At 40.2% G+C, this 26,135-nt stretch overlaps 1 protein-coding gene across 1 annotated transcript in view; it reads right to left on the bottom strand.

Moving 5' to 3' along the window:
* Positions 1-26,135, bottom strand: part of TMC1 (transmembrane channel like 1) — an 84,561-nt gene that overhangs the window by 22,081 nt on the left and 36,345 nt on the right. Inside the window, exons 5-9 of the mRNA XM_032097430.1 lie at positions 22,268-22,408; positions 10,567-10,657; positions 9,645-9,726; positions 3,857-3,963; positions 922-1,020 (exon numbers count right to left, since the gene is read on the bottom strand). Coding sequence (XP_031953321.1) covers positions 922-1,020; positions 3,857-3,963; positions 9,645-9,726; positions 10,567-10,657; positions 22,268-22,408 — 520 coding nt within the window. The remainder of the gene's footprint in view (positions 1-921; positions 1,021-3,856; positions 3,964-9,644; positions 9,727-10,566; positions 10,658-22,267; positions 22,409-26,135) is intronic.

The following is a 26,135-nucleotide window of genomic DNA, read 5'->3' as shown; positions in this document are numbered from 1 at the left end:
CTCTCTCATTTCTTTATTCCATGTTTGTTATGTTTGCATTTGCTCCTTGTGTTAACTACTACTTTGTTATTTGTTATACTTCTTCAGACCCGTCAGATTCTGGTTCTCACAGTTATAATCTTCTCCTTTCTTTCCACCATGTCTTCATCCATCTTTTCTCAAATACATTCATTTTACAAACTTTGTTCTGATTTTGTGAATAAAGCTCTTCTAGTCTCTATTCTTGTTACAAAGTCTTCAAGTTACTATAATTCCTTTTTTCTCCAATGTCTCCCTGATCTTCTTATTTCTCATTTTACAATTTCGTTATCATTATCTTACTTCCCAGCTACATGTTTAGATTTACTCTTACTTTCCCTCAAATACACAACTTCTGATTGCACTAGATGCAATGTTATTTCATGAAGCAGTCACTGCAAAATGTTACATATGTAGATTTTTAGAAAGATCTTCCAATTCTTTTTCTATCCAAGGAGAATCCATCACTGGCATTGTATGTAATGGAAGGGATAAGATGTAGGGAGCTCACTATTATTTTTTATTTATTTTCTTCTCCTTTTCTTTCCAAATTCATACTGCATTTTAAAATTCAGAATCCTAATCATATAAAACCAGAAGACCAAATTCACACTTAAGAAATGGAAATCCACTACCCTGGAGTAACAAACCAGCTTTGAGATATTTCCCCATTGTCTTTGTATTGCTACATATACTGAGACGTGCTTGTGAATATCGAAATTCATTATGTGTTTTGTCTGAAAGAAACCTCTATATAGAGAGCTTGTGAAAAAAAAAAGTAAATGAATTATCTTGCAAATTACCTCCTGAAATACTTCATATTAAATAATTGAGCATTAAATAATAAAGTAATTGTGAATAAAAGTCATGTGGATATGCAATATTGCAAGATTATGAACTTACACTAAAATCCCAGAGAGTAGCAAAATTCATAGCAGTTGCTTCTTCAGCTCTTGGGACAGTTTTTCTAGGCAAAGAGCCATATGGCTTACCCATCAAAGCCTGAAACCAAAAAATGAGAGTGATTTATAGTTTAAAGCAAAAAAGAAACAAAGGAAAAGGACAGTGATCTGTCATTTCTTTGAAAGACTTATTTCATGGTCGTAAATTCCTTAATGAGAATGACCTCCTTCTACAATTCCTTTTACTGCTCCTCACATTACTGATTGAAACTGTGCTTAGTATATGCATTCAGTGCCGTGTTCTAAATTTAAAATTCCACTAGTATCATGGATTGCCAAACATAGCCTCTTACATTCAAAGGCAGCTTACATTCAAAGGACAGAAGTCCACCCATATTTCTCTAATGAGCAGTGTTTATCTTACAAAGACCAAAATCTTAATTTTTCTTTCAGTACAGATTTTATTGGGATATTTTAATTGAAATGTATGGGAAGATGGTAGGGAATCAGTTTTTGAATTCTGACAATTCCCCTGCTGCTGGTAAGATGCAGGCACAGTGTATCTCCTCTCAGGGTCCCTTCCAGGCTTACCCTGAAAACTGCTGGACATTTTTTTCTGTTTTGGCTTCTAAGGAACATCACAGAATGAGAGAATATGCTGAGTTGAAAGATTATCAAGTCCAACTCCTCACCCTGCAAAATGCCATCTCCAAGCATCATACCATGTGCCTGAAAATATTGTCCAAACAATTCTCAAATGCTGTCAGACTTGGAGATTGTGACCACTTCCCTGGGGAGCCTGTTCCAGTGCCCAGCCATCCTCTAGGTGAAGAACCTTTTTCTAATATGTAACCTAAACCTCCCCTGACACAACTTCAGGCCATTCCCTTGGGCCCTGTCACTGGTCACCATAGAGAAGAGATCAGTGCCTGACCCTCCTCTTCCCCTCATGAGGAAGTTGTAGACTGTGATGAGGTCCCTCTTCAATTTCTTCTTCTCCAGGCTGAGCAGACCAAGTGATTTCAGCTGCTTCTCATACGGCTTCCCCTCAAGGCCCTTCACAATCCTTTGGATGCTCTCTAACAGCTTAATGTCTGTTTTTGTTGTGGTGACCAAAACTGCACACAATATTCAAGATGAGGCCACCCCAGTGCAGAGCACAGTGGGACAATCCCCTCCTTTGCCCAGCTGGCGATGCTGTGCCTGATGTCCCCCAGGACACACTTGGCCCTCCCAGCTGCCAGGGCACTGCTGACTCAAGTTCAACTGTCCCTCAACCAGGACCCCCAGGTCCCTTTCCACAATGTTTCTCTCCAGCCTCTCATACCCCAGTTTATACACCCAGCCAGGGTTGCCCTTCCCAGGCATGGAATCTCTTCATATGGTTGGTGGCTGCCCAGGACTTGAATTTACCAATGTCTCTCTGCAGGGCCTCCCTGCCTTTGAGGGAGTCAGCAGCTCCTCTCAGATTTGTATCATCTGCATCTAAGACTTGCTCAGTATCCCTTCCAGTACTGCATCCATGTCATTCATGAAGATGTTGAAGAGCAGAGGGCCAAGGATGGAGCCTGCAGAACCCCATCATTGACAGGTCACCAGTTTGATGCCACCCTATTCACCATCACCCTTCGTGACTTAACCATAAGCCAGTTGCTCACCTATTCCATGATGTGTTCATCCAGCTGTGTGCTGCACATTTTGTCCAGAAGGATACTGGGAGAGACAGCATTGAAAGCTTTACTGAAGTCCAAAAAGGGTGCATCAACTGGCTTCCCTTGATCAACCCAGTGGGTTACTTTGTCATAAAAGGAAAGCAGGTTTGATAAGCAGGACTTTCCTCTCATGAAGCCATGGTGGCTGTGACCATTGCCTGCATTGTTCTTAAGTTGTTTTTCAATACCTCACAGGACAACCTTTTCCTTAAGTTTACCAGGCACTGAAGTGAGACTGACAGGCCTGTACTTCCCAGGGTCCTCCTTCTTGCCCTTCTTGAAAATTGGAACAACATATATCAGCTTCCAGTCATCTAGGACCTCTCTGGATTCCCAAGGCCACTCAAAAATAATTGAGAGAGGTTTTTACAATGACATCATATGATGAATCCCATCAAACCACAGAGATTTGTAGGGATCTAGCAGGATGGATCATGCTATTGAAATGCTGGGCTAGGAAGTTGATGGAAATTCCTACCTGACTCTTTCTCATCTGCTTGCTACAAAATAAGAAAGATAAGAGGAACATGGAATATTGAAATCAGGGATAAGACACAATATTTTTAATTCCGTAAAAGCCCTGCTTTTGGAAGGGCAATATGGTGGCTCAAAGAAACTCAGAAAGTATATATTTCATAGAAGTAATTCATGTCTAAGTCTAATATCTGCTCTACATACCACTCTTAACAGTGATGTTGCACAGTGCAAAGCACAGAGGTCTCTCATGACTTTACAGCCCTGTTACACCTATCGGCAAGTGAGTATTGCATCTGAAAGGATCCTCTGACCCCCAAGATATACCTTTCTATTGCAATGCACATTTAGTCAAGATAGTCCACCTGGTCTTCTGGTCATATGTCTTCTTGGTCTCAGTTCCTCTACTCAGTTCTGCATAGAACCACCAAAAACAAGCAAACCAACCAACCCACTCCCCCTGAAAACAAAAAAACCCCACGCCTATGTCATCACAGACTCAGCAAACCATTTCAGAAGACAACCCTATATGTATTTTACACTTTTCTGTCCTGTCTATTTCAAGACATCTCTCTGTAGAGACAACTATCCACAAAGGAAGTCCATCTTTACAGGCCTGGTATGGTTTAATACTTTCAAATGGAACATACAGAGATGAAAAACTTGTTTAAAGCTCCAGTCCTATGAAATCTCACTGCAAAGACAGAAATTCACAATGCAATCCTCAAAGATAATTGAAAATATTCCCACCTCAGGCACCATTACAAGACCAAAGGTCAGTCCAAAGAGAATCATGTTTATTCCATACATCCAACGCAAGAATATGAAATAAGATGCTACTGATGAGCCAAAGTGACCTGTGAAAACATGAGATGTGATAAAAAGGCAGATAAGGTAGTCCTTTGATGTTATTTTATCCAAAGATGCACAAAATTTATTTAAAATAAATAAAATCAGGAAAGGGTTTTAGTTACACATTTAATTGGTTCTAATGTTAATTAATTTTAAATTCTAATTAATTCTAAATTTAATTAATTTTCATTTTTTCTCTTTATTACCATAATTCTAATAACTTTTCTGCATATCGCATACTAATATGCATTGAGCTGGCTAAGAAAACAGACACAAAAATATAGTATTAGTTAAATTGACTATTTAGGATCTGATAGAAGCTCTGATACTTGCTATTATTAAGTAATCTCCAGAAATATGTTTCAATTCTTTTTATATTTTCTCTGTCTGATGTTGATTTTAAGCGTTCTTGACATGCTAAGCCATAATCAGCCCAGTTTTAATAGGAAGCAGCGCAGAATTAGCCAGTGGGGAAAGCCTTTCCAAGGAGACAAAACAGTTTCCAGTGCTGTTACCAGAGTTCTCACCAGATTTTTTCACAAGAGATGAAAAAAGTTATCTGCAAGTGTTTGTACCCTTTCTTTCTCTTTCTTTTCTGTTTATGTGCTCTATATGTAGCTGGGTGTGCAGGCAGCCCCATCCCTAGATGAAGGATTTGACCTCACACAGTCCCCTGTGCACAGGTACGAGGCTACAGGAGAAGCACTGAGAATCAAGGGCCTGATTTGACCCATAGTCTGCAAGTCAGGCCAAACAAAAATAAAAGCCCAAATTCAACCCCAGCTTGCTTCAGCACAGTTCTGCTTATTATAGGAGAGCTGTCAGCTAGAAAAGTACTAGATTTCAGTTCCATTACCACTCATTTGCAGGGGAAAAAATGACCTTTCTCTAGGTTTTTCACACACACAGTTTAGGAGCCTGGTGCACTCAGACAGCAAATGAGAAGTAAATCTCTCTGTTCAGAGGAACTTATATTGTTATTTATATTGTTATTTCCACACTGTTTTGCAGATATGTAACAGATTCTTTCAGTCAATAATATGAACCTAATAAATCTTGTGCTATTTGGGGCACATATATTAATATTTTACTGTAACAGCTCAATCAGTAGAAAATTTAATACGCTTATGCAGGTTTAATCCCAGAGCATAAACAGAGGCCAGAGCAGCCTTATCATGTGATCCATGTGGGATCACACACAGATCTGCCATTACCCATCGCAGAGGAAAACTGGAGAGCTGATACCCTGGCCATGGCTGTGCACAGTCCCAACTTACCTGACACCTTTGCACAAGCCAAGTTAAGCCACCAGTTTTTCCATCAAAATATTCCTGCCCTCATTAGAATGTTTAACATTCACAGAGATCAAGCAAGGGCAATTGTAGCAACGTGCCCTAACTGTCAACATTATCAGGTACCATTGTTAGGCACAGGGGTAAACCCCCTCAGCAGCTGCCAGTTGTGGCAGACAGATGTCACCCATGTCCCCCAATATGGGAGACTGAAATATGTCCACATGTCAGTAGACACTTTCTCTGGAGCTGTCTTTGCATCTGCCCATGTGGGAGAAAAGGCAACAGATGTGATAAAACACTTTCTCCTTGCCTTTTCCACCCTGGGAGTGCCCAAAGAAGTGAAAACAGACAATGGTCCTGCCTATGTTTCTAATAAGTTGTAAGATTTCTTTAGTCAGTGGGGCATCCAGCACACCACAGGCATGCCCCACTCCCCCACAGGACAGTCTATTGTTGAAAGGACCCACCAAACTCTCCAGAGGGTCCTTGACCAACAACGTGGAGGTGCAGAGGTTAATTCTCCTGTTGTGAGACTCTCCAAAGCTCTCTTTACCATCAATTTCTTAAACAACTCCTTCTCAGAACCCTGCCCCCCTATATTCCGACACTTTACCAATTCAACACAGGCTAAATTAAAAGAGCAGCCACTGGTGTTGGTCAAGGATCCAGAGAGCTGTCAAATTCAGGGAGCCTTTCCACTCATCACCTGGGGAAGGGGATATGCTTGTGTTTCCACACCAGCAGGTTTGAAACGGATGCTGGGAAAGAATATCAAACCCTACCTTGGACCACCGACAACAGCTCTTGAGAACATAAAAAAAACCACAGATAACCCTGATGCTGAATCAGCCAAAGACGAGGTTAGTGCTGCCTAGAGGCGGCATCGATGCAAAGTGACAAGCCACATGAACATCTAATTTGCACCCCCTCCAGACTGCTTCAGTTAAAAATCCCCCTGAACCCCTCTCACCTCCCCTCATGTTTTCCCCACCCGAATAATCCCTTACCCTTCCTATACCCCAAATTTACCTTCTTTTTTGAAAAGGGGGGATGGAAAAGGTAAATTGATAAAGGGAGAATGAACATTTTCAGTTTCAGCTATTCTCGAGTGATTCGACCTTTCAATAATCTAGCCTTGATTCTTAACAACTTTATTTGAGACCCTTACAAAGACACTGGCCCCAACTCCCCCGTGGAAACCGGCACCTGTCATCCTGCCATCTCCTAAATGTCCCTAACCCGAGCAAGTACACAGAGACACTGCTGTGGCTACAGATGCTGTGGCTGATAAGAGCATGGAAATAGCAGCCTCGATAGCCCAGAAAGGTCCACCGCACCCAGCACTGTCAAAGGAACTTGAGACTTATTGGGACATTGGGAACTCAGGGGAGGGGTTACCTCTTTTCAGGGGCTTTGCGAGTGTTTCTAGTTGTTCTGCCATCCATTCATTGTTTGAAATACTGCCACAACCCTGGACCCTCACTGTCAAAAATGAAAATACACTTTCCCCACTCATAGGAAAGGGAAGTATGATTCCCACCTTGGTTAGTTCCACATAAATGGAGGAGGGCTTCTTTTAAGGTAAATTAGGGGGAAATGTTGCAGTGGCTAAGTCCACTTTACACCCCTCAAGTTGCCTTAAATGTGGTCTCTCCTTACAACACTGTGCTAGAAGGTTCTCCCTTTGTCTAGATTCTGCTGGTCACTGGCCCTCTCCCCCTCCCATCCCTTCTCCCATTGGTCCCTGTTACGTCACTCAACCTTGCCTCTGTCCCCTAGCCCTCAGACTGCTGGTTTTGGATGCTCTGCCCGCCTTTGGGAGCTCTCGGGATAAAACTGGCGTGGGCTTTCGGTTTGGTTGTTCTTCTTGCCTCTGTTCCCTTCGGGTGTGTTGCCATTAAACACCTCAGAACTGCATGCAGAGAACCCCTCTCGCCTCTGTCTCTGGTTCGTGCATAGACTATGTGTGTGAGAAGCTGTTCGTGACTACCTGCAAAGGTGAGATTGTGTGCACGCATAGGTGCTGGGAGAGTGCTGCTGAAGCGGTCCATGAGGGACCCAGTAGGGACAAATGCAGCATCGAACCACCGAAGCTTCTTTATTAGGACACATTTATCACAGTGCAAAGGGAGGAACAAGCCATTCTGTCAAGGATTTCAGCATTTTGAATCTGCTTTATTCGCAGTTCAATTAAATGATAATTTTGAAATTTTGTGTGAAGTGGCCAATCTTAGCAGTGACTGCCATACTGGGAAGTCTGGGGAGAGGTATAGATTGAGAGACTTTGAGTTAGTCTATCTGGTTGTGATATGCACATTACCCAGTTATAACTGAACTACAGCCTTGGGGCATGCTATGGACTGCAAAAATACAGTGCAAGAAATTATGAAGATTTCTGATTTCAGGTTACTTTTGTAGACCTCTCCATGTCACATTATTTTTTTGCTCAAATCCTGATATCCCCATTCCAACGGGAATACCTTCTTTTCACGCACTGAGTTGTAGTTCTCGTACCAGTTATCCTGATGAAACTGCTGCCATGCATCCACCTGGAACACCTGCAGTGAGGCAACACGGTGGAATTACCTGCATCACTGTAGCTATTGCAAGCCAATGCACAGACTGCTCGTGGGCTTTATTATTTTTCACCAATCAGGAAAGAACAGAGACCTCTGGTAAGTAAGAAGCTTAAGTATGGATGAGGGTGGTTTAGCCATGACTGCCCTTAACTGCATTTTCAGAATGGGCAGGTCCAAACAAGGACCTGCAACAGGGAACGCCGAAAATGTCGCAAATGGACTGCACTAGCTGTGAACGAAATCAGTCCAAGTTTTACCAGTATTTCAAATCTACTCTGAGGTGCAACATGTTCCATGTATGAATGGAATACTTCTAAGTAGACTTTAGCCATCTTTTCCTGCATCCACAGCCTCACCACAGTAGGCATTGGCATGCAGACTGGTGTGCATTGTATAAATTTCATCAGCAGAGTAAGAGTCACCCTTTCCCAGTACAGGTCTGTGTGATTCCCATAAAGTCCTGTTGCACAGATAATACCACATACCTGTCCTGTAAGGAAAAGAAGCCTCTATTTTCTAAATATACATACTTCATGCATTTATCAACGTCTATCTCTTTTGAACACCAAAGCCCCAGCATCAGATTCACGTATTGCCAACGTGAGGACACAGCACAGCAGAGCTTGATGCCTTTTGTTCTGAAGCCAGTCTCCCGGTCCTAGAAGGGACTCAGCTTGAAGAAGGGATAGCCCAGTGAGATAGCCCAGTGCTTCAAGCTGTTTGTTACCTGATCTGTCTGGATAGCTGGAGGACTGGAAGAGTCAGACACAACTGAGAAAGGCTCTTTATGTTGTAATGAGAAGTATTTGTTGTAAAGGGAATCTAAGTGGCAGTTCCTTGTGGATACAAAAATGCTGCTAGCAAGGGTTTTCTTGCTATTCTCTAAGTCCATGAGAGACTTGTTCTCTCACACAAAACATAGTAGCAGAGTTCTGTAAACAATTAAACACCTGCAACCTTGAAAAGTCTTGTTTATAGTATAGTAGAAACCTATTTGGCAAGGGATGTTTTAGGATTCTAGCCAATCACCCCAAGGGGTGGCTGATCCTTTGTCCAATTAGACTATGAAGAAAAAAGTCTATAAAAGAGTTTGTAAAATAATTAAATAAATCAACCTTGCTGCACAATTCCTGCCTGCTGGATCTTCTCTCCTCCTCCTTACAGCTGCGGGACACAGTGATACACCCTAGGGCGTTTTAATAGTCCCTCACTCAGGTATCCATGCACTTAAGTCAAATCTCCTTCAAATAAAGGGCTGCAATTTAAACTCATCACTGGAACTGAAACACAAAACCAACTTGTGACAGACCCCTACTCTCAGACATACCCATAGGAATGACTACACTGCCTTGTTTATACATGGGGCATCCAGGGCCACTATTGTTCTCTCTGTGTTGTATTATGTGGCTGAAAATGAGAGAAATACAACTTACATGAAGCTCAAGCTAATAAAAAAAGTGGCAGAAATAATTGCACTATAGCCTGTATAGTATAATATGTATAAAATAAATACAGACAAAATAAAGTGAAGGTGAATAAAGTGAATGGCTAAATCACAATTACACTTTTCTAGGATTAATTTAAACACTGGCTCTTGAACTGCTTGCTACCTGTACAATGACGATTTTTTATCTGTAAAGTGATAGTCTCTGAAGAAAATTTTCAACTAATTATACAATCAAGCTCAACAATGAGAAAATAAATACTCATTGATTTTAAACGATGCATTGAATACAGACACATATTCTAAAGGAATTATCACTTTGGCAGACATCAGAAATGTGGTACTAGATCCTATTCTTACTTACTTACTTTCAATCTCCTTAATTTTCATTTCCCAGGGTATGCAGGCTGTCTTAAAATTTTCAAAATCTCTTTGAAATTTCATCCATTTCTGAAATGAGTCACAGAAAAGAAAAAACAAAAACCACACTATCATCTCAGTGCCCAGATGCTCAGCTCTTCCTTGAGCTAATGCAACCCCTTAATCATCCACAACATCCTTTGGCAGAGTCCACAAAGTAATTGCTTGTGAAGAGTCATCTCCTTTTGTTTCCTACTGGGTTTGTGTGAATTTCCTATTTCTACCACAAGAATTATTAGCTAATCACTTCTTTTAATGCCAATTTTTTCTTTTTTTCTTTTTCTTTTTCTTTTTCTTTTTCTTTTTTTCCTTTTCTTTTTCTTTTTCTTTTTTCTTTTTCTTTTTCTTTTTCTTTTTCTTTTTCTTTTTCTTTTTCTTTTTCTTTTTCTTTTTCTTTTTCTTTTTCTTTTTCTTTTTTTCCTTTTCTTTTTCTTTTTCTTTTTTTCTTTTTCTTTTTTCCTTTTTCTTTTTTCCTTTCTTTTTGTCTTTCCCTCTTTTTCTTTTTCTCTTTTTCTTCCTCTTCCTCTTTATTTTTTTCATCCTTAACAGAGGGCTGTCTCAAGGGAAAGACTGAGTTTTGGATTCAGTCCACACAAATACCCAATCTACACCAAGAGAAATTACTTTCACGAGATACTGAATGCTTGCAAACTCCTGTAAAACAGTTGATTTTTGTTTTGATGACAAGTTTCAAAAATCAATCTGTAAGAATTTGTTAGAAATATTTTCATGCAAGGGCAGTGGAAATAAAAGTTTTAAAATTCATAGAAAGACAAGAAAAGCTACTGTGGTAGATGTGTACCCATGGCAATAATCTCCAGAAGTCTTCCCCATTAGCTTTACAGAAAGTTAGTGAAACAATGAATTTACCTTGGTCATCATCACTTTGTATGCATAGAATTTTTTTCCTTTTCCTTTCCCAAGAGCACCTTCAAACTTTTCAACAAAAAGCTGTGCTTCCCTGGAAAATGAGGGCAGAAGAGAGATACAGATTATGGTATAGGAAATTTTATATTGTCTCTATCATTTTAATATAATTTTTTTACTCCTCATAGAGCTTTATAAAATCTTGTTTCCTCAGTAATGTTTGGAAAGGAAAGTTCTGATATTTTGTATTTTGCAGATGACTATATAAGTAATGTATATGTAATGCAAAAATACAAAAACTTCAGTCACCTGCTCTAATACAAACATATTTGGAGCTCTAAGATCTGCCTACATCCAGTCAATGTTATCAAATACTTTTAGTCACAGTGACTTTTGCAGTTCAGCTGCCACTCATTTGTGTGATGTACAAACAGTTATTTCTGTTATTCCAGCACTTATTCCAACAGAAGAAAGAAGGATCTCTGCAGGATGGTGCAGATTCTTGGTGGTGATTACCTTTCCTGCTTTCTGTAATTCTTCACTTTTTCCTACTCTTCTAATTTCTCCCTTGCTCTCTTCTTTGATAATGAGTAAGAGTGAATTAACATTTTGATTACGAAAATTTGACCTCATTTGTGTCTTAATCTTGCTCTGGATACATTTGAACCTCCCCCCTCTGTGTTGTGGCTTAGGATGCATTCCCAGTTTGGGAGGGATATGTGGACACTAGAGCTTTGGTTCCTTTGTGTCTACCCTTCTCAATTCTACATTTAATTTAGCTCTTCCAAATTTTTGTGTATATCTTCTCTAGCTTTACCAGTCCCAGAGTAATTTCTTCAAAATGCAGCTTCACTGGTCACCAAAAGGCTAAAATTTGGCTTATGTAGGTTATGTGAGTTAAATAATACAAATATGAAAGGAAGACTTTTAAGCTCTTTTTAAAATGCATAATGTCTGTGGATTAAAACAATAAAGAGACGAGATCAAGTGCATACTAATGTTTCCTCCACTTAATCCAATTTCAGTTTATGACTTTCCATTATATCTCTCCTACGAAAATGTGCTCTAGAGGCTAAATGTCCTAAACCACTGGAAAACAGACCAAGCATTCTTAGCTGTCAGTGTACTCACAATCCTTTAAACTGTTTTGTCAACACACTGGATAACTTCAAAGCACTGCACATTATGTTTGGTATTTTGCAAAGCACTTGGGAAAAGGTAGACTATTGGGAAAATATTGATTGTGATGACATCTCTTTCTTTCCAGAACAGCTACAGATAAGTATACTGAGTAAAATTAATTATTATGCTTATGTTTTCTGCACACATATTTAATACAAGGAAGGAAAAGATGGTGTTAAACTGCAAAATCTGGCAGTGTTAGTGGCAGTATAGCAGTGTAGTTGAGATAAAGGAGAATTAAAATTATGTGAGAAGGTGGCCATTAGCCAGGTCATAACTTTTCTAAACTAATGGTTAAAAATCTCAACATCTATAAAAGTAACTGTATATTTTTAGTAACTGCAAATGCTTAGGGTGATCTTCAATGTGAAGATCTGTTGAAGCTTTTCACAACTTAGACACCCACTGCAACAATTGCTTTAGCTTGCAGTACCAAGAATCCATATAAGTGCACATAAGTGCAAAAATGAGTTACTAAATTTAATTTTCAGTGCTTGAGAGCTTTCCCTATTTGGGAGCACTCTGAGCACTCTCTCCTTCAGAGCGCTCTCACCTAACCCCAGCTGGTGAAACATCAGGGCCAGTGCAAGTTCACATGACCTCATCAAGATTTCAGCGTGCATTTTCCCAGCATTTGAGATCATGAATCACTCTTTTTTTCTCTCTATAGCACAAGGAAAGAAAAGATTCAGATTTTAAAAAGTTAAAAATACCCAGCCAGCCCCACAGCCACAGAGCCCACCTATTCATCACTACGAAAGTGTTCCTTGAGGATGGAGCCAGTGTCTTTTTAAGGATCCAGATTCTTTATTTCCAATTCCATGCTTCTGGATCACATTTGTATTCTGGATTTTGAAGTCTGATCTTTCTGTACTTAGCTAACATTGACACTGACTGAGGGTTCTGTATTTTCCAAGCCACTCTGAGTCCTGAGATTTTGCAGCTCACTGCTCACGTACCGTTTTTTTCATTTTGATTCCCAGAAATATCTACACTTAAATTACAGCCCTCCCATGTAAGTCAGAGAAAATAGATTGGTTCAGCTGCAGGAAACCTGTGTCCAAGGTCGCCTTTAAATCCAAGCCTCAGAATCTAAAATCTTGCTGCTCTATCGACAGATATAAGGCAGTCCTGACAGCAGATGGCAGCTTCCTCCTAAATTCAGCAGTCAGTGCTGGAACAGTGCCATAAAAGCAGGCAGACTCAATAAACTGCACGCCTACCTATGTCCCAGGTCAGCATACTGTATTCTACTACCACTTCTTTCACCGGGTAATTCAGGCTTGTTCATGAAAATTTTCTGAAATCAAAACCTACAGAGTAGAAAACTTGTGTTTGCAGTCACTAATTACATTACACTGCAGAATACGAAATCTTCAAATTGTAGGTTGGGTTTTTAGGGTGAAGCAATAAGTTAGAAATTTATGGACATAATCTGAAAACAGCAATAAATACACTAAAAAATTCTCAATAGCATATATGAGTACATTTTGCATCTATAGGTGAACATTAAAACTCTCCACAAACTTGTTCTGCTATAAAACGAAGCTAAGTCAAAACAGGAAGGAATTCTCCACAACGAAGTTCCTAAAAATATTTGTCTTAAACTGCTAATCCAAACCCTCTTTTGACTAGTTTTAAATTAATTTTGCTATGTTTTCTACTAAAACTAGTTTTTCTTATCCTCATCTGCCTCCCGGATCCCCATCAAGCAATCTTTCAAGTGTTATCAGCATTTAAGCTTTTTCTCCAGGACAAACCAAAACATTGCTTTATGAAAGTGGTGATCTGGACCTACAGGTTTTATGCTGCTGATGCTCCTGAACACTTCCCTGGATTTTGCTTTGCCAGTGGCTGAAATTTCCTCTCCCCTTGCACCCCTTCTTCCCTAAATGCTTTACAACATATTTTTCACTGATTTTCATCCTGTTTCCCTGCAGTGGACTAATTTAATCACTACATCACAAACAAACGACTTATTTCTTACTGAGTGGTTACACGTGCAGTCAACTGAGTTGCACATGCAAGACTGGACCAAAAAAATATTGAATCCATATGTACACAATGTTTATGAAGGTATTTTCATGCTTCATGAAAGAAGCAGGAAGCAACTCCTTTAATTTTTTTATAAATTGCTTTCCCATACTTAAAAGTTTGTTGTATAAATCCTGAAAGAAATTACCTAAGTCCAAATAGTGGACTTGCAGTATTATTTTCATTTACACTGAATTTTACTCTGGTCTAATAACAATGAACTTTAATTTTTTTTTGTTGTTGTTAACAGAATTGCTGGTATTCATGCATTGACCATTAATGCACGCTGACCATGACAAGATGTTTCAAATATGCATTAAAAACTGCCAATAATGTTTCTAACTCTCGTGAAAATCATCACATAGTTAATAATCATCATGTAATTAATGAAAGAGTAGCATGTGCTATATGGCCAAAAGAGTGGTGGTCAATGGAGTTAAATCCATCTGTCATCCAGTCACAGTGGTGTTCCCCAGGGCTCAGTACTGAGAACAGTCCTGTTTATTATCTTTATTGATGATCTGGAGGAGGGGATCAAGGGCACTCTCAGTCAGCTTGCCTCCTTAGAGGAGGTCATAGTGAAGAGGGACTCAGTCTCTTCTTCCAGGTACGAGTGACAGGACAAGAAGAAACAGTCTCAATTTGTTCCAGGAAAGGTTGCGATTGGATATTACAAAAAATTTCTTCACCAAAATGTTGTCAGACATTGCAACAGGCGGCCCAGGAAAGCAGCCAAATCACCATCCCTGGAGGTTTTCAAAAGATGTGTAAATATAGTAATGAGGGGCTTGGCCTAGTGATGGACTTGACAGTGCTGGGTTAATGGTTGGACTCAAGGATCATAGGGTTCTTTTCCAATTTAAATTGGTTTGTATTACTGTTATGAAATCAAGATAATTTTTTTAAATAAATTACTTTGTAAAAGAATAGTGGAAGTCTTTTCCCATTGTTTGAATAAAAGAAATCAAGTTACCTTTGATGTTCTACAGGCATAGCTCATATTTTTGGTACATGGTGGATTTTACCAATAACATTCTAAATAACATTTTCATATTGCTTATGTTGCTGGAGCCATTAAACGGAATATGTATTCATTCTCTCCTCAGCTTTTCTTCCCCCACCAGCTCTGCAGCAGATTAGCCCCACTGACTAATTACTCCACTGACTAGTTACTCCTGACCTCTGTGGTTTGTAAGTTACTTAAACCTCCTGGCCTTAAAAGTTCAGCATCTACTTGGCACCATTCAGTCAGAGACCAGGCTTCCCACATCCTTTCCATGTCTGTGACACGTGTTGTTGTTAAATATCATTCAACAGATTACTTAATTAAGGTTTCTACCTTGATGTCTAAACTATATAAATGAAAGACATCTATTTGTACATCCCTGCAGACTTTTGTCAAACTTTGTCCTTTCCTCCGTCTCTTTTGTCCTATAAATAAAATGTGAGAACAGGAAGAATGATCAAGTCTTAGAACTACTTTAGAAACCACAATAAAACCCAAAAGTGCATATATACCTATTCATGCCCATCTGGAAGTAATGAGACTTCACAAACACAAGGATGTGTCAAAAACAACGCAGACCAACAAAACCAAGCTTTGTAATCACTGGTATCATGTGTTAGAGGTAAATTATCTGTATCACAAGATAGGCCAAAGTGTGCCCCTCTAGCTAACTGTGAATTTAAAGAAGCTTTAGAGAGAGCTTATTAATTGAATTACAGATGCAAGAACTAATAAATGTTTCAGAGGGCCAGGCATTATTGTCCCAGAGAAGCCTGAGTTAATTATTAATACGAGGTGTGGAATTACAGCTTCCAAAGTGCGAGGTGTACGGTACCTCAGGCACTTCTGTGCTGCAGAGAGAGGATGCATTACAACTCTTAGAGCTTATTGCTAGTGAATAGGATTCAAGAGGATTGATCACATTTTTCAGTAACAGGTCAGGAAGGTTTCAGATTCTAAGAACTAAAATCTCCATAAAAAGAAATGTCACATGAATCTTGATGATCCAGGACTTTTGCAAGTTTCAGAAGATTGGCTGAAAACAGAATTCAAAACAAATATTGTCAGGCTTGAAAAGCCTCACTTGAAAAGCAGTTCAGCAATAATAGTGGGAAAATTATAGTGTTATTTAATACCCAGCTGGCCTCCAAGACAACTGGCCTCCAGGATTGTCAGTATGTCCACAGTAAGAGAGATGAAATACTGATTGATGGGAGTACAAAGAGTGCAACAAAAGATTAGAAATTTCCACCATCTCGCACATGCACCTTATACATCTTCGGGTTTGTATGCTTATAAAATAACCTATTTCTAATTCATTTGTCTTGATGGGTAATCTAAGTCCTGTAATAAAATGAATTATGCTACAAAAACACTGAAAAATCGCCGTAATATGTTTTGTCCCTAGCATGTGATCTGCTATGATGGAGTGTCCACATCAGTGGAAAAGGGAAGTCCATCATCCTGTTGGACCTAGTCCGAAGGAGAGCCACCAAGTTGCTCTCAGAGCAACTTAGTTAGAGGGATGGAGCCAGTCTCCCATGAGGAAAGCCTGAAGGAACTGGGTTGGCTCAGCCTGGAAAAGAGAAAGTTTCAAGGTGACCTAATTGTGGCCTTCCAGTACCTGAAGGGGGCCTGCAAGAAGGGGGAGCGACTTCTTATGAGAGAATGTAGTGACAGGACATGGGGGAATGGCTTCAAACTGAAATAGAGTAGGTTTGTATTAGAGATTAGGAACAAGTTCTTCCCTGTGAAGGTGGTGAAGTGCTGGCACAGGTTTCCCAGGGAAGTCATGTATGCCCCATCCCTGGAAGTGCTCAAGGCCAGGCTGGATGGGGTGCTGAGCAACCTGGTCTAGTGAAAGGTGCCCTTCCAATGGAAGGTGGGTTGGAATAAAATTATTTTTGAGGTCACTTCCAACCCAAACCGTTCCATGATTCTTTGTGAATAACCAATTCTGCACTGCTCTGATTTTCCTAGGGGAAAAAAAAAAGTAGTTCTCATGTTTCTCTTTATAGTCTGTGTTTAATTGGAAGTCCTTCAAAAAGCCTAAGCTTGAGGTTTTACTCTCTTTTTTTATATAACTTGTTATTTCAGTTGTTTTGATAGTGTACTAACTGTCTTGTGGCACAGTTTTAGAGAGAACAGTTGGCACATCTCTGGATTCTTGTGCTCAATTCTCTAATTATATGGTACCATAATAAACATTGCTGTTGGATATAAACTACCCAGTTACTAAAGAACTTTGTGTTTTTATAGTACAAATTTTTTTCTATCTCAAGTGTTATGAGGACTAATAAGGGGAGTGAGATGAGTATACCAGAGACACACACAGTAACACAGCATTTAAACACTTCCCTTTTCTTCACATGGGTGCAAAACTCAAGCAGAAAAATGCGCAAACAGGGATGCCATTCCCAAAATCCAACCCTCAGACTTAAGCTGGGATAGCTTTCCCTGAGGGGTTTCCAGTTTGCAGCAGCTGAAGCTCTGGCCCATTAGTTTTAATTTTTTGTACCTTCTTCTAATCCAAAAATCATAGAATCATAAAATCTTCAAGGTTGGGAAAGACCTTTAAGAGACCTTATGTGCAACTGTCAAACCAGCACCACCACTGTAACCCCCAAAAACACTAAATCAAATCACTGAACACCAGATCCAGATGCCTATTGAAAACCTCCAGGGATGGTGACTCCACCACCTCCCTGGGCAACCTATTCCAATGCATGACCACCCTAAGAGTGACAATTTTTTCTAATATCTTATCTGAATCTCCCTCGTCTCAGCTTAAGGCCATTTCCTCTTGTCCTCTCACAGCAGGCACAGTTGCGGACACGGGCCCCCCACCTCACCACAGCCTCCTTTCAGGGAGTTGCAAAAAGCAGTGGGGCCCCCCCTGAGCCTCCTTGAGACTAAACAACCCCAGCTCCCTCAGGTGTCCCTCACGAGAGATGTTCTTCAGTTCTTTCAGGAGCCTCGTTGCCCTTCGCTGGACACGCTCCAGCCCCTCAACGTCCTTTTTAAAGTGAAGGGCCCAGAACTGAACACAGACTTGGGGTGTGGCCTCCCCAGCACCCAGTACAGGTGGGTGGTCGCTGCCCAGGTCCAGCTGGCCATGCTGTTCTTGATACAGGCCAGGATGCCATTGGCCTTCTTGGCCACCTGGGCACATTGCTGGCTCATGTTAAAGCAACACCTCAAGTTCCTCAAGTCCAAGCAACCTCTCAAGCCACCTCATGCCAAGCCTGTAGCACTGCATGGGGCTGCTGTAACCCCAGTGCAGGACCCAGCACTTGGCCTTGTTGAACTTCCTGCAGTTGTCCTCAGCCCACCGATCGAGCCTGTCCCTCTGCAGAGCCTTCCCACCCTTGAGCAGACCAACACTCCCACCCAACTTGGTGTCATCTGCAAATTTAATGAGGGTGCAATCAACTCCAATGCCCAGATCATCAAGAAAATGTTAGACATTACCAAAGCCAAAACTGAGCGGTGAAAAATACCACTAGTGACTGGTCATCAACTGGATTTATCTCCATTCACCACCAATCTCTGGGCCCGGACAAACAGCTAGTTTTTACCCCTTGAAGAGTCCACCCATACAAGCCAGTTTTTCTGGAAGGATGCTTTGGGAGACAGTGTCAAATGCTTTACTGAAGTCTAGATAGGTGACATCCACAGACTTCCCTTCATGTACTAAGAGGGTCACTCTGTCATAGAAGGTGAACAAGGTGGCAAAGCACAACCTGCCCTTCTTAAATCCATGTTGGCTGGGCTTGATCCCCTGGTTGTCCTGCATAATGTCACTCAGGATAATATTTTCCATAAATTGCCTGGAACTGAGGTTAGGATGACAGGCCTGTAGCTCCCCAGATCATCCTTCTGATCCTTCTTGTAGATGAGTGTTACATGTGCTAATTTCTAGTCAGCTGGAGCTTCTCCAGTTAACCAGGACTGCTGGTACATGATTGAGAGTGGTTTGTTCTTTCACCAGTTCCCTTATTCCTGTGGGGTGGTGTGGAGACACAGCTAGAAAGCAGAAGTGAGAGCACTGCTAAACTCATGTCAGAAGTGGACGTGCTAACGCTGCTAGGCCGCGAACCATGGCAGGCAGTACAGCCTACCAGGAAATAGCTAGTATAAGGGAATGGCATGCTTGGTATGTGTCAGTTAGTGCTAGCTTGTAGTTTTGCAATGTTATTAAGAAACATAGATATGGTTGTTACAGTGATTGCTGCTTATATAAGAATCTATTTTTAGTTACTGCTGAAAAGGTATAAATACTCAGCTCTGTATCAATAAAATTGCTTATTGCATCCAAGCAATCTGCCCTGTCTCTTCCATCAGTGACACCGTCCTGGATCACGCAACAGGGTGGATCCCACCGGGACACATAGACTTGTGCATGTCTAACTGGCATAACAGGGCACTAACCATCTCCTCCTGGACTATGGGGGCTTCGCTCATTTCCCCATCACCAGCTTCCTGCTCAAGCAGCTGGGTACCATGAGGACAACTGGCCTTGATTTTGATGGCTGAGACAAAGAAGGCATTAAGTACCTCTGCCTTTCCCTTTTTCCCTGTCATTGCACTACCCTTTGCATTCAACAAGTGGTGGAGACTCTCTTTCACCCTCCTTGTGTTGCAAAGGTATTTATAGAAACTTTTTTATTGTCTTTAGAATTAGAAGCCACTCAGGTTCTAGAAGGACTTTGGCCATTCTAATCTCCTCATACATGACCTTGCAACATCCTGGTAGTCTTCCCAGGTACCTGTCCCTCCTTCCAGAAACAATAGATTCTCTTTTTTTTTCCTGAGATCAAGCCTAAGATGACTGTTTGGCCAGGATGGCCTTTTTCCCTAATGACTTGTCTTCCCGCATGTGGGGCAGCCTGTTCCTGAATATTTAACAATTTCCTTTTTAAAGCACATCCAGCTGTCCTGGACTCCTTTGCCCTTCAGGACTGACTCCCAAGGGTCTCAATCAATCAATCAATCAGTCAGTCAATTTCCCCCTCTCTCTAAATCTCAGTCTTACAAGTAATAATTGATGGTTATTATCACCTGGTGGCTCTTCAGGTAACTTTGTGCTGACCTGAGTAGGCAGTGACAAGAAGAAATGTCACAAGTTCTCATCTCCCATAGAAAAGACAAAACAATATTATTCACAAACCATGTAAACTAGTAGAGGGAAAATTACTAGAACAAGAAAAGTCTTCTGAAGGAGAATATTTGTCTTGGAAATTATAAAAAGTCTAGACTCTAAGCACACTCATACTCTCAGTAGCACAGACCACTGTGTCTCCAGCCGACAGCCTAACAAGTCTATTGCATTGTGCCTAGGAGAGAGGTGATGTTGTTATAACATCTTTTCATCCCCCTCCACGTCTTCTTCCTCACTTTTTTCACTGTGAAGATCAAGAGTGGTTTAGAGGACCAGAATCCCTTCCCTTACCCTACTGGTGACACTGTTTCGGATGCAGCCCAGGACATGTTTGGTTTGCTGGGCTGCAAACCTGTATTGTAGGCTTTTCTTTGACTTCCCACCCACCAGCAGCCCCAAGTGCTCCAAATGGCTGCTCTCCATCTGTTCATCCCCCAGCCTATATTGATGCCGCGGCTTGCCCCGAAAAAGTTGCAGCACTTGGTCTTGTTAAAGCCAATGAGATTCCCATGTGCCCACTTCTTGAGCTTGTCTGGGTCCCTCTGGATGGCATCTCATCCTTCAGGTTGATGTCATCTGCAAATTTTCTGAGGGTGCACTTGATTCCTCCATCTATGTCATTGATAAAGACATTAAATTGCACTGGTGCCAACACAGACCACCAAATGACACCATTTGTCAGTGATGTCCAAGCAGACATTGACCCATTGACGACCAGCTCCCTGGGTGTGACCATTCAGACAATTTCTTAGCAACCATACTGCCCACTCATTTAATCTATATCTTTACAATTTAGAGAGAAGGATATTGTGGGGTACCATGTCAAAAAACCTTACAGAAGTCCATCTAAATGACACGTACAGCCCTTCCTTTGTTCACTGATGTAGTAACTTCTTCACAGAAGGTTTGTTCAGGCAGTTCTTTCCCTAGTGAAGTTGTGTTTATTGTCTCAATTCAGCTCCCCATCTTCCAAGAGCTTTAGCAGAGCTTCTAGGAGGATTTGTTCTGTGAATTATTGTGTTAATAGACTGGATGCATCTGTTTCTTCCAAGATCACTGCCCACAACTGGAAGTACAGAGGAAAAGATGACCTCTGAGCCAGCTTTCCTTACCAGATACCCCAAGGCCCAAAGTGTCTCTTGATCATCCTTGAGCTACATGGCACAGTGTCATCGCTACCCACTACATGGAAAACCAATAACAAACAATAGACCAAGGGACATACCAAGTCAGGAAATTTTCTAGGAATTGCTAGGAATTATGGGATTGAAGAATGGCTATAAAAATAGCAGCTTTCTCCATAGGAAGAATAGAAACAAATACTAAGTTTATGTACGTGGGGATCCTTCAGTTATAGAGATCCAAAATCTATTCTGCTCATTTATATTTTCTGAAATTTCTCTTACCTTCACAATGCTTCTACTTTACATCTCCTAGATACTGTTCTCTTCTACCTCCTTTGGTTCCTTCCATTACCTCTATGCAAGTTTACCCTTTCCAAAATTACCTTACCTTTTAGAAGGACAAATCTGTAGACCTTCCATACCATATTTCATATGACTGTGTTTTCTGTCCATATTAAAATCTCTCTGCAGGACAGACCATCCTTTCTCTGCTAGCTATGTTTTGCTGGTATTTGGGTACTGCTGCAGTGAATGAGTTATCCAAAACAGGAGAGCACAAGAGTTTTGTCAAAAGAATAAAGTTCTCTCTATTTACCCAGTTCGTGTGCTTGGTGGAAATTTAACTGTAAATGTATACTTCATTTTTGGCTTCCAAGTAAATATAACCATAGGTTTGCTAGGGCAAAATACAATTTCCTATGTGGCATACATAAAAATGAATGAAAGCCCAAGTTCTGCTTCCAACCAGTTTGCTTTTCTGTAAGTTAAAAAGTTTTTCTTTCCTAAAAGTCAGACTAGGAGATAAATCCTCTCTGCTCTCCCCAACAATCTTGAGGTAATCTAGAAATTGCATCATTTTTCTGAGAAATGTTAATGAGATATTAATCTTAGCAATGGAAGAATTTACCAACATCAACCTAATTGAAGAAAAGGAAAATATTTTGCACTGGCTTGTAATGAAAATTCTGAAAACAAAAAGATATTAGCTTTCCATATTTGGTTTCAGCTCTACAGAGACAAGAAAGCACTGATCTGCAACACCATTTATCTCCATTTACTGTGACAACACATCCTAGGGAAGAGAGATTAGAGGTGGTTTGAAGCTAATTTTGTGAGTAGGTCCAGAACTAAAGTGAAAATTCAGAAAAACAGTGTAGAGCAGGATAGCACATATCCATTATGGAAATCAAACCATACTTAAGGACAGACAACTTCTTTTTCATCTTCCATGGCTTGTTTCGTAGTGTGGCAATGAGTTTCTTTTTTTCTTCTACCTCTTCTTTCAGCTTGGCCAGTTCCTCCTCTGTAATTGGTTCCTCCTCAGATTCAGAATCAGAGCTTCAAGCAAAAGCAGAAACAAAAAATACCACCAAAACTCAGATAGGACAAAAGTTTTCACAGAAAAACATACTTTGTGTTAATTTCATTTAAATTTGAGACTAGATAAACACCTCCACATTTGCACAGAAGGAAGGACACACTTCATTTACACTTGTTATTAATTTTAGTGTGAAAAGAAAAGCCTGCACACAAAGTGCAGAGCACTACACCTTCAGCATCTCAGGGACAGTGGGCAGCACTCTTGGGGTAACATCTGACAGTCACTGATTTTTCCTGCAGCTGTAACTAGCCTCCTATGAGTCCAACCCAAACCCACCATGGTGAAGTGAGGATGCTGTAACTGCAGCCATAAAAGTGAACTCCTTCACTTTAGTGTGTCACAGTAGAAAGAAGAGACACTACAGCCAGAGCCAAGACAAATTTAAATACCAAATAACAGCCCATGCACTTAGCAAGGCAATAGCATTTCATAGACAGGAAGAATTCAAAGCCATATTGCAGCAAGACCACGAGAAAGCAGCAAGCACTCAAGGGAAGGAGATGCAATTGTAATGGCATCTCCAGGTATGTTGTGTCTGTGATCTGAACTTATCCATACATCAGTTTGCAGTATCTTTGCAAAGAACTGCCGATTAAAACAATATTCACTCTCCTAAAATCTGCATAGGTACTCTTTTCTGTTAGAAATCTTGCATCTCATATAATGGTATGTAGTAATTCATTAGCAACAGGTGTTTGCTCTTGTTATGCCAGCAAACAGGAAAATAATAAAAAGGAAATCATTAGATTCTGACTTCCTGCCCTAAAAAAGTTGACAGCGACAAGTACCACTAAGTGACGTCTTGGTACTAGCAGACTGATGCATTTCTATTTGTTCTTGCTGTGTTTTCTTTAGCTTCTTTTATTTGTTTGCTTGTTTGTTTGTTTGTTTTCTGACTATTTAAAACTGTACTGCAGGTTGGTTTGGTTTGTATTTTTTTTAATGGTTTTCTGGCTTGTTTGGGGACCAATTCTTTCAGACTTTATCAAGCAAGTAGTTTTCAGACTCTTTTGCTTATACTTCACCATTCTGAGAGTTTGATATCTGAAACCTGATGTGAGCCCTGAACGATTCATTACCTAATGCATAGGTTCTATCTCCTGGATAATTTAAAAATTATAAACCTTTTTTTCTACCAAAACAGTGTTTTTAGAGATCTAAATGACATACATGACACAAGGGTTTACCAGTAAGAATATTCATAAGACTCAAAGCAAGCAAATAAAATAAAAACAAAATACTTTTTGAAACACAGGAAAATACGAATTTCTTATTGGTCATCTACCTATAGTCTTCATAAAATATACTTAATAATAGCAAAAAATTAGGGGAGGAGCTGAAAACTTTCAGACACACAGAAGTTAGCATAGGAAAGAAAGAGGCTGTCATAGCTGTGTGTCACCCTGCTATTAAAGGCTAAAATGCTGTTTATTATCATAGAGACATAGAATCATAGAATGGTCTGGGTTGGAAGGGACCTTAAAAACCATCTCTCTCCAATGCTCCCTGACATGCAAGTATGCCATTCACTAGATCAAGTTGCTCAGGACCCCATCCAGCCTGGCCTTCAACGCTCCCCAATTGTGGGGCATCCACAGCTTCTCTGAACAACTTTTTCCAGTATTACACCACGCTCTGAGTAAAAGATTTCTTCCTAATATCTAATCTAAAGCAGTTCTCTTCCAGTTTAAAACTTTTGCCTCTTGTTCTGTCACTGTCTGGCCATGTAAAATGTCTTTCTCCCTCCTTTTTATAAGCTGCCTTAAGTCACTGGAAGGCCACAGTGAGATCTCCCCAGAACATTCTCTTCTCTAAGTTGAGCAATCCCAGTTCTCTCAACCTGTCTCGTAGGAGAGGTGCTCCAATGCTCAGAGAATCTTTGTGATCCATACTGAATAGACTGTCACCTTAGAAAGTTGAACCCATCAATCTTATACTTTCAGGCTTCACATGATAAAAAACAGTATCACGGAAAACTTAAACCTACATAAAGAAAAACTGCTACTGAACACCACATCTATTTATTGTCATACCAGTATTGTGAAGAGCGAGTTGAGAAAACTGAAGTCAAATGGATAGAGGATAACAAAGTGATTTGTGCATAAAATTTTGAGGGAGAATGCAAAGAGAGTCATGCCTTCAAGAAGAACGAAAGGGTTAAAAGAGTCTGGTTTGAGAGAGCTCAGAATCCATTGTTTCTATTAACTGCTTTGCATTTTACAAAGCAGAGTGACATGCCTGATATTAAATATTTCCTTTGATGGAAGATTGCTGGGTTATGCAAAGCTGGAATATGGTGGTTTACAATGCTGCAGAGAGAGGGTGGGAAATATGAGGGCTTTGTCCTGATGCAGTGAGCTTATGGAGAAAAGGAAGCTTAACAAAACAAAAGAGATCAGGTAGGGATAAAATGGACTTTGTGCCCTTTACCAACTACTGCTTTTTTTGTCTTTAGAAATAGATCCCATCTTCCATTCTTCACTTTCCTTTGGAACCAGAAAAATAATAAAAAATCCAAATTTCAGAGTTTTTTTAAGAAATCAGGATTTTCTAGTGTGTTTGTATTATGCAGCCAAACTTGGTGCAGTAACAGCAGACTTTTCCCCTTTAGCTCAAGAGGTGGAACCCCATGTTATTCAAGTCAGGAATTCAAAATTCCGTCTTCTGCAACCAAAAGTCTTAGCCTTTCATAAAAGGTTTTGATTCGTACATTTGAAGTCCAAAAGGGTTCATTGTGACCTGCAGGCTAACATACAGCATAAAGTGTCTGTAAACAACATGACATCAAGCCCCCATCTTCCTTGGCTCCAATTCAATACACATCTAAGTCAATAGAACTCTTGAAATGACTGCTTCTTCAAGTTACATACATAACGGACTTCATTTTATTCATCTGTAGTTTGGTTTTATGACTTTATTAGACATCTCTGTTTTGGTTTTAGTTTCATCTTCTCTTTATGGATGTAAACTACTTTTCTCATTACTTCTGCTTCTAGCAGTAAAAATTAGGATGAAAATGTTTTCTTTGAGCTTGGACATTACAGGATAAGACTGGTACGACTTAGAGAGTATAGCATGACAATTAAATAAATTTGACTAAGTTTGAAACCTTTCTTTCTAGGTTTTTGTGTAAATTCTATTTTTATGGGTAATCCCCATAGCATTGCCTCTCAGTTAGTGCTATTCACTTAGCAAAAAGTAACAGTGTCTGTAATGCCTTAACCTTCCGTGTACCTCTGGGCTTTTGCATAAGTTTTATACTCTCAAGTAAACCTAATAAAGGTCAGTTTATCTACTCACAGATAGAGCTATGCGATAGGAAAAATAGAATTCCTTTTCTAACAATTTTTTTTCCTCATGTGACTGCACACAGTTTCTAAGATCAGTCGGACAAAATGAAACAAGGCAGTAAAGAACTAAACGGTTTTTTAATCCATGAATCAAATCCCCAGAGTGAGACTAAGGGAGCAATTTATCATTGGTATTTTGGGGATGATGATTATGAACAGTGTAGAGTAGACCCTCCTCAAACCCTCATTTACAGGTAACAATCAGCCTCACCAACAACCACTAACATCTAAGAACAGAAGATTTAAAACCCAGCAAGAAAGAACTCCTTTCATCATGGAATCACCCTGTGAAACTCACTACCACAAATAAACCAAGAGCAGAATATTTAAGTTT

The sequence above is a fragment of the Corvus moneduloides genome, chromosome Z (genome assembly GCF_009650955.1).
Source record: "Corvus moneduloides isolate bCorMon1 chromosome Z, bCorMon1.pri, whole genome shotgun sequence".
Lineage (NCBI taxonomy): Eukaryota > Metazoa > Chordata > Aves > Passeriformes > Corvidae > Corvus > Corvus moneduloides.
Note: the sequence above shows the minus strand (reverse complement) of the source record. Positions and strands in the feature narration are given on the sequence as shown.